At 40.6% G+C, this 13219-nt stretch overlaps 2 protein-coding genes across 3 annotated transcripts in view; both read right to left on the minus strand.

Moving 5' to 3' along the window:
• GABRR2 (gamma-aminobutyric acid type A receptor subunit rho2) overlaps positions 1–4080 on the minus strand; it is a 44377-nt gene extending 40297 nt beyond the window's left edge. Inside the window, exon 1 of the mRNA XM_025925278.2 lies at positions 3782–4080. Within this exon, the coding sequence (XP_025781063.1) occupies positions 3782–3969 (188 nt within the window). The 5' untranslated portion in view covers positions 3970–4080. The remainder of the gene's footprint in view (positions 1–3781) is intronic.
• Positions 4081–7987: 3907 nt separating this feature from the next.
• UBE2J1 (ubiquitin conjugating enzyme E2 J1) overlaps positions 7988–13219 on the minus strand; it is a 29619-nt gene continuing 24387 nt past the window's right edge. For both annotated transcript variants that reach the window (XM_025925443.2, XM_086707407.1), the window contains exon 8: positions 7988–11315. In XM_025925443.2, coding sequence (XP_025781228.1) covers positions 11037–11315 — 279 coding nt within the window. In that variant the 3' untranslated portion in view covers positions 7988–11036. The remainder of the gene's footprint in view (positions 11316–13219) is intronic.

Here is a 13219-nt window from a genome sequence, read left to right on the forward strand (position 1 = left end):
CCATGTGGGGCAGCCAGAACCTCCACAGGACCTCAAACCAGCCTTGGGTGGGGAGAGAAGAATGATGTGCTCGCTACACCTTCAAGAAGCAGGGCTAGCACCACTGTGTTGAAGTTTATTTGGTGACAATAATTGCAGTCAAAATGACTACGCCTGTATGAATCACCCCCTCTCTATGCAGACCCCGAGCTCTAGTTACCCCATCATCCCAGTGGGGGAGGTCTCAAAATCACCCCTTTTCAGTAGGAGAAATGAGGTTCAGAAAGATTGGGAAACACGGCCATGGCCAGAGAGCCACAGAACCAGGGCCTGAACCTGGATTCCCTGACTTCCTGGCACCACTTCCTTCCCAGGCCTCTGGGGAGGATGAAGGTCACTGGGCAGCAGGAAAGCAAAACTGCTCCTGGGCCCAGCACAACTTGAGCCACGATGCAGACCAAGAGAAGGACAGCCAAGGGCAGGCAGTACCAAGAGGGGCAGCAAATAGGAGAGGAAATATGGAAGGGGCCCCCCAGCTCTGGGACCAGGAGGAACCAGAGAGTGTTATCCAGGGAGAGCCCAGACCTCGGAGCCTAGAGCGAGGTGCATTTTCAGATCTCCAGGGAAAAGGGCCTCTCCTGTAGGAAAGCAATCATGTGGTCAGGCGGCCAACTTAGGTAGCACGCAGGGAGGAGTTGGGAGAAAGCCGGGAGGCTGAAAGGCAGGGAGAAGAGAACAAATCAAATAGCTAAGAGAAAACAGGTTCGGGTGGCAGCAATTCAATAAACAGGGACACAAAGGATCAGAAAACCAGAAGTTTTTGAAAAGGTAGCTCCTGAGCAGAATAATTGTTTTGTAAGGGTGCCTTGGCCACAGTGATATGGAAGGTATATAGGTTAGAAGAGATCCAAGGGGCGCCTGGGTGGCGCAGTCGGTTGAGCGTCCGACTTCAGCCAGGTCACGATCTCGCGGTCTGTGAGTTCGAGCCCCGCGTCGGGCTCTGGGTTGATGGCTCAGAGCCTGGAGCCTGTTTCCGATTCTGTGTCTCCCTCTCTCTCTGCCCCTCGCCCGTTCATGCTCTGTCTCTCTCTGTCCCAAAAATAAATAAATGTTGAAAAAAAAAAAATTTTTTTTTTTAAATTTAAAAAAAAAAAAAAAAAAAAAGAGATCCTAACAGCAGTGTGTAGGGGTGTGTGTGATTGGATGTGTGAATGTGACCATATATCTTACATGTGAAGGGATGACTGTGTGTGTGAGACCATGTACGTGTGGTGTGTGTGACACTGTGAAATCCTATGTATGGTATGTGGTATGTGTGTGTATGACCGTGTGGGGTTGCAGGGTGGAGGACACAGGACTTCAAAGAAAAGAAGTGACCCTACAGAGATAAGTGCAGTAAAATTTCAGGTCATTTTGGGGCTCTTGGGTGGCTCAGTCAGTTAAGTATCCAACTTTGGCTCAGGTCATGATGTGGTTCATGAGTTCAAGCCCCACATCAGGCTCTCTGCTGTCAGCACAGAGCTTTTGCTCTCGTTCTCTCTCTCTCTCTCTCAAAAATAAACATTAAAAAAAATTTAGAAAGGCCTAGAACCATGTTTCCTGATATGACATTTTCTCTATCTTTTTTCCCAGCCCCTCTGCGATAATTATTTTATATTTGTTGAATGTGTACGTTCATCTTTTCTTCCACCTTAGTATCTCATGGGATGGATTTCAAGAAACTCCCCTTACCCCTAAGGGTCAGATTCAATCTACCCCCAAGCTCATGCAGGTGTCTGGGAATGACTGCGGTCTTCTGGGGAGTGACAGATGTGACAGCCCAGGCTGCCGAGTAGGATCCCTGAGGATCCCTGAGGGGCTTGTGCTGAACCCTAGCACCATTCTTAGGGAATAGACCATTCCATATAACGCTTTTCCTCCAGGCTGGGTAAATCAGGAAACCTACATTCTAGTCCTGTGGAGTCACTAGCCAGCTGTGTGAATTACCCACGCCTGAGAGCTGACTTTTCAGCATCCGTAAATGAGTCCGTGCTTCCCAATATGTGCTCTGTAAACTATGACTCCCACAAGATAGTCCAAAAAAGTGGGTTGGTTTTTTGTTTTGTTTTGTTTTGTTTTGTTGAGAAACTGCATAATTTATTTTCCCCTTCAAGATTCAGAATGTCTATTTGCATAATAAATGTTCTAGAAGCTCTGCTATAGAGACATCTGTTTAAAATCATCTGAACCAGAGCTTCCCAAGTTTCTTTGACCCTGAGGCCCCCTTTTCACACAATACCTATTCACATGTCACAGAATTAGAACGCAGAATAATTGCTGGCTCACGTGACCCCTGAGGTTCCTTCCAGTCCAAAAGCCTGTGATCCTGGCAAGATAACCAGGGCAAGACTTCCAGAGCAGTGCCTCTTTCCCGGCATCATGGACAAGTTTTATCTGTTTGCTTTCTGCCTGGGTAGCATCAGGCCCTGCAGAGCACATATATCCCCCAGGGAGCAGTCTCCAAAGCCAGCACACCCCTGGGGTGTTTAAGATGGTCCGCTGGGACACAGAAGATAGAAATTGTAACTCTTACTGACAGTTTTTATCTAAAAATAAGGAAGCAATCATTTTACTTTAGTATATATGTTTATAACAGTACGTGTATATAATTTATAAGTAAATATACATATAGGTACAATTTCAAAAAATTGTCAGCGATAGCAGTGCCTAATTAAAAATAAAAACCAGTGACCTAGAAACTGTGTCTCAAGATATTATTTTATATTCATAATCACTAGTTCACACAATGCTTAGTAGAATGGAAAACAGGTGTAGCATCTCACATGTGGTGTTTATATCTTAGCTGCTTGCTCTTTTCTTCTGAATAGTCATGTCTACATCAGGCCTGGAGTATCATTTTTTGTACATCAGTTCAAACAAACTTAATAGGGAACTTTGATTTGTAATGTAATGATTTTGATTGCCTCACCAGTATCTTGGAAATGTTTCCATTACATCGTGAAATGGCAATTCCTGTTGTCCACACATGTATTCCTGATAACCTAGCAAATTTCAAATACCTTTTGAAGATTCAACACAGTGAAATGAAACCCGATACTATTTTAAAGTTGTTCCCAAATACTTTTTTTTTTTAATGTTTATTTATTTAGTTTGAAAGAGAAAGAGCACAAGCGGGGGAGGGCTAAAGAGAAGGGGAGACAGAATCCCAAGCAGGCTCTGCACCATCAGCACAGAGCCCAGTGTGGAGCTTGAACCCATGAACTGTGAGATCATGACCGTGCCAAGATCAAGAGTTGGACACTTAACCGGCTGCACCCTTCCAGGTGCCCCCCAAATAATTTAAAGGGGACAACTTCCATTTACAATGTTTTCTTAGTAGTTCAAACTAAATTCCTATATACAGGCCCCCCTCCAAAGTACTTGAGTGCAATCACTCAGCAGGCCACCTATGGTCCCTACAGGATGTAATCCTGAGAAACAAAGCAGCACGATTGGAGAAGTACAGGATATTTGACCCACAAAATCTTCAACTACCTGCCTTAAGTCAAAATGCTTGGGCAGAACACAGATACTAGAAGAAAATGCTCAACCCAGTCTAGCTTTGCTCTCTCGTGGCTTGTGACACTATAGTATATTTGTACCCCGAGAGAGGCTGTTTTCAGTGAGGTGGTGGCCCTGTCTACCTCCGGCTGGAAATAGATTAATAGAAACGAGGTAACCCCTGGCCCTCCTGGGAGCCATCCCACTATGCTGCTGCTGCTGCAAGTGACCTCCCTCCCCCCTCTCCCCCCCACGACTTTACCTTGGCTTGGGCAGTTCCAGCTGCCCTGTCCATCTCCTCCTCTTGGGCTTTCTGCTCTCCACAAGAGCCGCCAGGCAAAACAAGAACAAAATGAGTCTTGTGAAATAAGGCATTCTGTGACTGTCTATGATACCAGAAGCTGCTCGCCAGTAACCTGCAGCGGGGCAGACCCCCCTGGGCTGAACCATTGATTCAGTCTGTCGCTTTGTGATGGTACTTCTTCAAGGGGCTGCGAGGGCATGACTGGCCAGACTGATTTTTCCGATTCAGTATTTGATAGTGAAGCTTGACCCACCCCACCTCCCACCCCTCAGGCGTGACACAAACACCAAGGCTTTGCCCTCCCTGCTGCCTAATGATTGGCCATTAGTCAACAAGTTTGTCCTCCTGTGAAATTCTGCTGCCGCTGAGTCCGAGAGCAGCTTTGGCTAAAACTGTTACGTAAAAAATGTTTTAAACCTCTTGAATATGCCAGCTCTTTGCTGAGATCATTAATCCTTCCCTCTAGCTGCATAAAACCAGTCTGTCACATCCACCAGGGAGACAGCTTGGATTCTGAGTGGATTTGCAGGAAAGACCTGATGGACAAGATGAGTGCATGAATGTGCTTAGGAAATGCTGAGTAAACACACAAATGACCTGTTTTCACAAGGTTGCTTTATTTCTCCATCTGAGAAATCATGCTTTGTCTATGGCCACGGATGCTTGCTTTCCTCCCACATACACATCTTTTTTTCAGTGAAAAGACATTTGATTTTGAAGGAACCCGTACACCAAAGGGGAATTCATGATTATGTAAGCTCTTCCTCCGATCACGAGCATCAGATTAATTTTGGTCTTCAATCCTAAAATGTATAATTTCATCATAAATTAGGCTTGAATCCTATCCTGGGATATGGAATTATGAACACTAGGAGTATAAAGATGTATGTGGTTATATTTAATCTACTGAAAGGAATAAAATGCTTAAAGACTACTTATTGCTTGGCTGCTGTGTTCAAGATGGAGAAGAGTTTAGTGTGGTAGAGACGTAGGGAGATGAGGTTGGAGGTCAGGAAGAACAGTAGCCAGAACTGAAACAGAATTAGGGTTTTATCATGTAAGAAGGAATCAAAAGAAGTTCTTTTGATTCTCTAAGCAAAGTGGGGTGACATGATCCACTTTATTTTTTTAAGGAATTCCTAACTGGGATCAGTTGGATGGGAGAAGCTGTAATAACAAAGGAGGGTGAGGTCTTGCCCTAATGGAAGGGAAGATGAAAGAAGAGGAGGGAAGAGGACAGAAGAATGAGATGGTCAAGTTATTTCTGACGTAGAATACATTTGCTGACTGAACAGAATGGGAGGTGATAGAAGTCAACAGTGTTATCTACAATTCTAGTTTGGAGGTAGGGCTGGTGGATGGTGGTACCACCATTAACCGATATCCACTAGAGGTAGACAAATTTGGGGGAGAGGACATAGATTTTTGACTTGTGGAGTGTGAGGTATCATGGGACTTCCAGATGCCCGATAGGCAGCTGGAGTATAGAGAAGCCTGGAGCTCAGGAGAAAGGTCTGGACTGGAGAAATAGATTTGGAGCCTTCAGCGTATGGTGGTAGTTTAACCACAAGAAAGGGTGAGATCTTCCAGGAAAATAGAAGTCCCAGTGTAAGTGTAGAACCTTGAGAATCTATATATATATACTTTTTTAAGATTTTATTTTAAGTACTCTCTATAGCCAATGTGGGGCTCCAACCCACAACCCCAAGATCAAGAGTTGCATGTCCTACCGATTGAGCCAGCCAGGTGCACTGGAACCTATACTTCGAATGGATGGATGGGAAGCCCAAACAAAAGCATAGAGGGTGACTATGAAAACCAAAGGAGTTTCTGGTTTGAGTGATGTGAGGAAGTGAAGGCAGAAAACAGCTTCAGCTGGATCTCCAAACTTCAATTAACTGTAGTTTCAGTTCAAAGATGTGGCAGGAAGCCAAATTACAGGAATTAAACAGGAATTTGGGAGTGGGAATAATTCAGTATGGGGACTAATTCAGTGATTCCCAAATCTGGCCACTTCTCAGAATTATCCAGGTAATTTGTTTAAAAAGTCACATTGCTCCTGAAGATTTAGTGGGAAAGGGATGAGACCCATTAAAGTTCTTTTCTGTAGATTTTGTTCGAAAGATCACTCTTTTCCTCTCTTCCATTTGAAACAGGCCTATAAAAGGACTGGCTGGAACCCTAGAATTGTTCATAGATATTGTTGGTTTTCAAGAAATATTTGTTTTGTTTTGGATACATTTGAATACAATGTTAGGTCCTATCATTTTTTTTTAATCTTTCTTATTTTCAGTAGTTCAATTATTGTGATCACAGTATGGAGAAAAACTCAGTTGGAGAGAAGTGTAACTTTTTAAATAATGGCTTTACTGAAATATCATTCACATGTCATGAATTTACCTCTTAAAACTGTGGTTTTTTAGTATGTTCAGAGTTGTGCAACCATCACCACTATCTAATTTTAGAACATTTTCATCTCCTCCAAAACAAACCTCATACCTCCTCCTTCCCTTCACTTCCCTTCAGCCCTTGGCAATCACCAATCTACTTTCTGTCTCTGTGGATTTGCCTAATCTGAACATTTCATATAAATGTAATTATACAATATGTAGCCTTGTGTGTCTGGCTTCACTCAGCATGTTGTCTTCTTTCTTCCTTTTTCTTTCTCTTCTTCTCTCCTTCCTTCCTTCCTCTTTCCCTTCCATTCTTCCTTTCTTGCATGATGTTTTCAAGATTCATCCATGTTGCAGTATGTATTATAACTTCATTCCTCTTTATTGCCAAATAACATTCCATTGTAGAGACAGAACACATCTTGTTTATCCATTCTTCAGTCAATGGGCTTTTGGATTTCCAGTTTGGGGCTACTAACAATAATGCTATGAATATTTATGTACAAGTTTGTGTGAACATGTTTTTATTTCTCTTGGCAATATACCTGGGAGTGGAATGGCTGGGTCATATGGTAACTCTGCTTAACTTTTGAGGAACTACAAGTTTTTCAAAGGGGCTGCCCCATTTTGCACTCCCACGAGCAATGGAAAAGAACTCCAATTTCTCCAATTCCTCACTTTTTTACTCTAGCCATCATAGTGGGTGTGAAGCAGCTTACTGTACTTTTGATGTGCATTTCCCTCATGACTGATGTTGAGCATCTTTCCATGTTTATTGGTCATTTGTGTATCTTCTTTGTACAAATGTCTATTCAAATCTTTTGCCATTTCTCAATCAGGTTATTTCTTTTTTATTATTATTGAGTTATATGAGTTCTCTAGATATTCTAGATGCAAGTCTCTTATCAGATATATTATCTGCAAATATTTTCTCCCATTCAATGTTATCTTTTCGCTTTTAAGTTTATCTGTTTTGAGAGAGAGAGAGTACGTGCAAGCAGGACAGGGAAAGAAAGGGAGAGAGAGAATCCCAAGCAGGCTCCGTGCTGTCTGTGCAGAGCCGGATGTGGGTCTCAGTCCCACAAACCACGAGATTGTAACCTGAGCTGAAATCAAGAGTTGGATGCCTAACCAACTGAGCCACCAAGTACTCCTTTCTTTTCACGTTATTAATGATGTTCTTTGAAACACAAAAAGTTTATTTTGATGAAATCTTTTTTTCTTTGGTTGCTTGTGATTTTGGTCTTGTATCTAAAGAAACCACTGCCTCACCCATGTCATGAAGATTTAGTATGTTTTACTTTAATAATCTTAACAGTTTTTGCTCTTAATGCTAAGGTCTTAGGTCCATTTTAAGTTATATATATGGTGTAAGACAGGGGATGTGTAACTTTAACATTTGCTCAGTTCTCTCAGGAAACAGGACTGGCCCCAGTGCTCACGCTCAGAGCTGTGGAAAGGCCCCAGTAAGCTGTCAGATTAGGCCAGAGAGCACAGTGGGACTCTGGTTACACACAGCCTTATGACCTACATTGAGGCTGTGGGCTTAAAAGACAGAATGAGATCTGTGCACTGAAGAAGACACTGGCTGCAGTGTGAGGAATGGGGTAAGACTGGAGACTTGTTAGAGGTTACTGCACTAATTCAGAGGAGAGTAAGGCTCATTAGGGTAATGGCAGTGAGCACGAAGTGGTAAGATGGGAAAAAATATTTAAGGAGGTAGAATGGCCAGAAGGCCGAATAACATAAAGAATACCACCTTTGGTCAAAACACGGTATGAATAAAGTCACTGGTTTTATTGAGCAGCTCAAACTAGTTCTGAAGGCAACTGTTCAAGAGGTGTTCCAAACAGCTTCTGAGCAAGGTACAAGCCTCCCACAAAGGCTTAAACAGTACACATGTTAATGTACACATTAGTCTTTGTTAAGAGGCAGGTTCACTAAATGCATTCGCTTTTCATATACTTACTTGCAAATGATGGAACAATACAGGTTTTTCAGTACTTCAGCCTAGGTTTCTGCCCAAGTAAGTCCAAATGTGTGAGATTTGTTTACAGATTCTGGTCTATAAAAATGGGAGGTCTCAAGATACCAGAAAGTTTATTCATAGCCAAAAATAACAAAAAGATTTCTTATTCTCCTGAAATAGGAACTATTATATTTCCATAGTCAAAATGATAAACAACTTTAAAGGTTTTTTTAAAAAAATTAGGTGAGAATTTTGATGAAATTCATTTATTTCAGTGGAACAAAACAATAAGCAGCATGAAAATGTAAAGTGCTACATAAAAGCCCCACAATACATAAAATTTGAAAGGTTTCATTGGCTTAAACAGTTACAGGTGATACAGACATTATATATTTTTTTGACATGCTATTTTAACTACCTTGATATGTAGTCATGTGCTTTTTTGGTCAAAGAAAAAGCCATGAATTACCTAAACATGAGGACTGGGGGAAGGAGTCCTAAACCTTCACCAACCAGATACATATCTGGTTTTGTCCCGACACTCTAATTAAAGGGATAAGGTGGGGCTTTAAAAACAACTGTTTTCTGAAGAGTCTCTTCAAGTGGCATTTGAGTAAGAATAGCTCCAAAGATCAATTTTGCTCATCAACTCCACGATGGGGAGCAGATTCACAACTTAAGGATTTTTAAGTAGCATATGTGAGCTGAAAGGGAAGGAGCAAAAAATATGCCACTTTTCAGATATGTGTATCAGATGCTTAAAACATCCCAATACAAACAAGAAGGTGACCTATCAGTTGACAGGTGAGGGAGGAGAGGCAAATCAGATAGAGAAGGATCTGCGCAATTCAAAATCTTCTTGGCTTAATCAATCTTAAAGTATAGGTACACTCCGTTGGAAACATGCAACAGGATCACGTAGATCCAGAGGTTGGCTCAAGTTTCACTGAGAAGAAGCGGAGGGAAGATTGTTCCTAGCACACGGTTCATCTACAATCAAAGGCTGAAAGCAGGGGGACTTTCTTCTTCTCAGGTGATAAGGTCATCTGGTCTTCCCAAGGGTCAGTGACTTCTTGCTAGGAGACCACTGAACTACTTCTAGTATTTTGTGTTCCAAACCAAGACTTCAGAATGTGCTTTCCCATGGCAATAAAGTTATAAAATGGTAACCTTTAATTTTCCTGACATATGACGTCTTCATAAAGTCCTTGAGCTTTTTAAAACTTTACTAACTTTGGCTGTAGATATAACAGAAACAATCTGTAAACACTTTTAAAATGCTAATTTATTAATCCTTAGACAATTATGTATTGTATAATAGTATACAGTATGTTTATTTTAGATGTGGACATAAAGGAAAATGGCTAGCAGATGAAAATAGAAATTTTGTCTAATAATTAACAGACCCAAAGTCCATAGCAGCAATAAAAATTAAATTTCCCTTTAATAGCATTTTGCAAATTGTTTCTATCTTGCCCATAATTTCAGTTAGTTAAAACTACACTAAGGACTTTATGAACACCACCCTCCAAAGTATTGAAGATACATTATGGACAAACTTTTGTGGACTTTCTAGAACCTGAACACCACTTACAACATTGAGTTGTTAAAAAAAACTCACAAATGCACCCTTAGAACATAACCTATTTGAGAGCTGGGGACTGCCTATATTTAAAAACTACATCTTCATTAACAAGTACTCTTAAGAGTGCCCTCAACGCTGTTACCAAACATGCTGAAGGCAATGCTTTTCTGTGATTCTATGTTCTCATCAGGCATTATGATGATAAAATTATCTACTAGAATCTGTGAAGTTAGCTAGCACTAAGTTATATATTGATTTTGCACTGACAATTATTTCTTGGGTTTTGATTAGGTGGACAATTCTAAGTAAAGGTTTTTCTCATTTCTATCACTGTTACTTGGGCCCTGAGCTTTTCTATTGAAACGGTACATAAAATATTTCAACATTATGCATATTCCTGGAATAATTACATTTATAGTGATTACAAAGCTAGACATGTAATACCTTCAAAAGATATACAATTCAAAGCAGAGCAAACATTAAAATCTGAAGATCCTTCCACTTGACTTCTGGAAGAAAATCAACTGATTTCTGGCTTGGACCCTTCCTTCCTTAAAAAAAAAAATCTATGGAGGGTTGTTTCCTTTTTTATTTTTAAATCTTGTGTATATTTGGGAGAGAATGGGATAACAGCATATCAAAGTGGTTTCAAAGCATCCTTTCCTCTTCAAATAACATCCAGGAACAAAGATGTAATCTCATTTCCTCATAACTATTTGACTGAAATTGTTACTTTCACTGAACAACATTTAGGACACAAAGTCAGTCACACAATGGGCAATTCCAGTGCATCTTCTATGAATGACATTCTCAGCAAACTATTTGAAGAGCTCTACTTTCCCTTTTCAACTCTTATCCCTGTTATCATTCTACCTAAGTAGAAATAGAGTACTCAATAAATGGTACTGAGTAACTAGTAATACTCACTGGAACTTAAAACACCATCTTTTATCCAAAAATGTCAAAGGGCTATACAGAAAAGTATCACAAATTTACAAAAAAGAAGCCGAGGCATGAGAAACAACAATAAGTTATTTCCCTGTAAAGCAGGTCATATGGTGAGACAAGGGGCTGTGACTTCAGTCCCTTGAACTAAGCAGGATACAGTCTGAAAGTCTAGCTATATTTATACTGAATTTATAAGGATCAAAAAAGGAATGAAGGGTAAATACAAAATAATCTTTTTGTAAACAATTCTTAGATTATACCCAATGCAGAATGTTTAATGAAGCAGCAGAGTCACAGCTCTTAAGACACAAAACAGTATTATAACTCAAAGTCAAATATGTACTCATTGGCCAGATATATTCGTCTGAATATAAGAGCTGCCAATGCCAAAGTCAAGATGACAATCAGGACAGCGGATCCACCATGATCAGTGTGGTTGTCTCTTGGCTGCTGGCCCTGGATCACATCTGGGGAAGCAGACGACCGTCTTTGACTCTGCTGCTGGGCTCGGCGTTGTCGAGGGCTCATGGAGGTATTCTTAGCTACAGGTTGAGCAGGTTGTTGAAGGGATGCTGCTGAGGGGTTCTGGGCTCCGTACTAGAAAATTTTAGGGAGTTTTGTTTGAAACTGGTGAAGAAAACTTGTATATATATCTATTGTCCATTCAAGAGTATACAGAATCTCAGAGCACTAAAATACAACTAAAGGCAAAACTACCAAGCTGAATGCTGGGACTAATTACTCACCCTCCTGAATAAGCCAACACCACAACTTATTCTGAGTACTCACCAGGTGGAGGAAAAATTTATTAGCAACAAATAAGACGAGGATAGAGTTTAGCCATTGAAGGCCTTCTACTCTCTTTCAGGTGGTAACTCCAGCAATATCTGTTAAGCATCTGGACACCTCACTTCTTGTAGGAGAGCCAAGGAAGAAAGCAATGTGATTTCTTTTCTGCTAGAAAATCTGCCATCCTAAATGGCAAAAAAAAGTTTAACTCCTAACAGTGTGCCTTTCATGAACCAGGTCTCTTCCAACATGATCTTACTATATCAGCATGCTTCCACCAACAATCACGGAGCATAGAGCATAATTTCAAACCGTGCATTCTTCGCAGCAGTACTGTTGTAAAAATCAGATGTAGTTTTCAAACCAGGCTTATCCTTCCTCATAACTCCTGTCACCTGAACACAAGTCTAGAAGAACCCTTCACTGTGTGTTTGAATTGTGTTACTTTATGTATGTAAAGCATACTTAGGCATACTAGTTACCCCCACAAAGCACAAGGTATCAACTGCTTTCTCTCCTTTCAATGACTGCCTAGGCGGTCAAGCATAACCATAATGTGGTACCAAGCGATTCAAAATCTTGAATAATAGTTTATAGATAAGAAAGCTCTATAAAATATGAATTCTATTTATATAGACACCTTAACTCTTTTATTTTATTTTTTTTAACATTTATTCATTTTTGAGAGTGAAAGAGAGCATGAGCAGGGGAGGCACAGAGAAAGAGGGAGACACAGAATCTGAAGCAGGCTCCTGGCTCTGAGCTGTCAGCACAGAGCCTGACGCGGGGCTCAAACCCACAAGCTGTGAGATCATGACCTGAGCCAAAGTCGGATGCTCAACCAACTGAGCCACCTAGGCACCCCTAGATACCTTAACTCTTAATAACCCAATGGCCTTTAATTCTTTTACTGAAAACAACTTTATACTGGTTCTATTTGTGCCAACACCCTTTCAAATAAAAAATAAGAATGCATGTTTTATTCAGAATAACTATGAAAACTGAGTAAATATAAAACATTAAAGTACTTTCCATCAGAGAAAATTTCAATATTGAGTAGGAAAAATAATCAAATAATATAATTCAAATACTTTCTTTAAAAGATAAGAGGATGGGCTTTGCCCTGGCAATAGCTATAAACATTAGGGAAGAAACTGCTGATCTGAGTTACCTACAGAAGAAATTACATTTTAAATCTGACATTCATTTCAGCATTAAAAGGTTTAAATCGGGGCGCCTGGGTGGCTCAGTTGGTTAAGCGTCCGACTTCAGCTCAGGTCATGATCTCATGATTCGTGAGTTTGAGCCCCCCGTTGGGCTCTGTGCTAACAGCTCAGAGCCTAGAGTCTGCTTCAGATTCTGTGTCCCTCTATCTCTCTCTCTTTGCCCCAACCCCGCTCACACTCTGTCTCTCTCTCTCTCTCAACAATAAATAAACATTAAAAAAATTTTAAAAAGAGGTTTAAATCATCTGAGTTTCTTAAAACTATCCTTTGGAAGCACTCATACGTAACGACCCATAACACAGAAGTAGAAAAGGAACTACTGACTTTTGAGTTAAAAATATAAAAGTTAGTGCTGATACTGAATTAGAGCTGCACAAACTTGGACTTCAAACTCCAGGACTCCCAGCAACAATACACTCATTGAAGAGAAGAGATCCACAAAGTGACAGCATTTTATGAGGTCTGACATTGTCACAGGCATCCTAT

The sequence above is a fragment of the Puma concolor genome, chromosome B2 (genome assembly GCF_028749965.1).
Source record: "Puma concolor isolate L17-30 chromosome B2, mPumCon1.1.hap2, whole genome shotgun sequence".
NCBI lineage: Eukaryota > Metazoa > Chordata > Mammalia > Carnivora > Felidae > Puma > Puma concolor.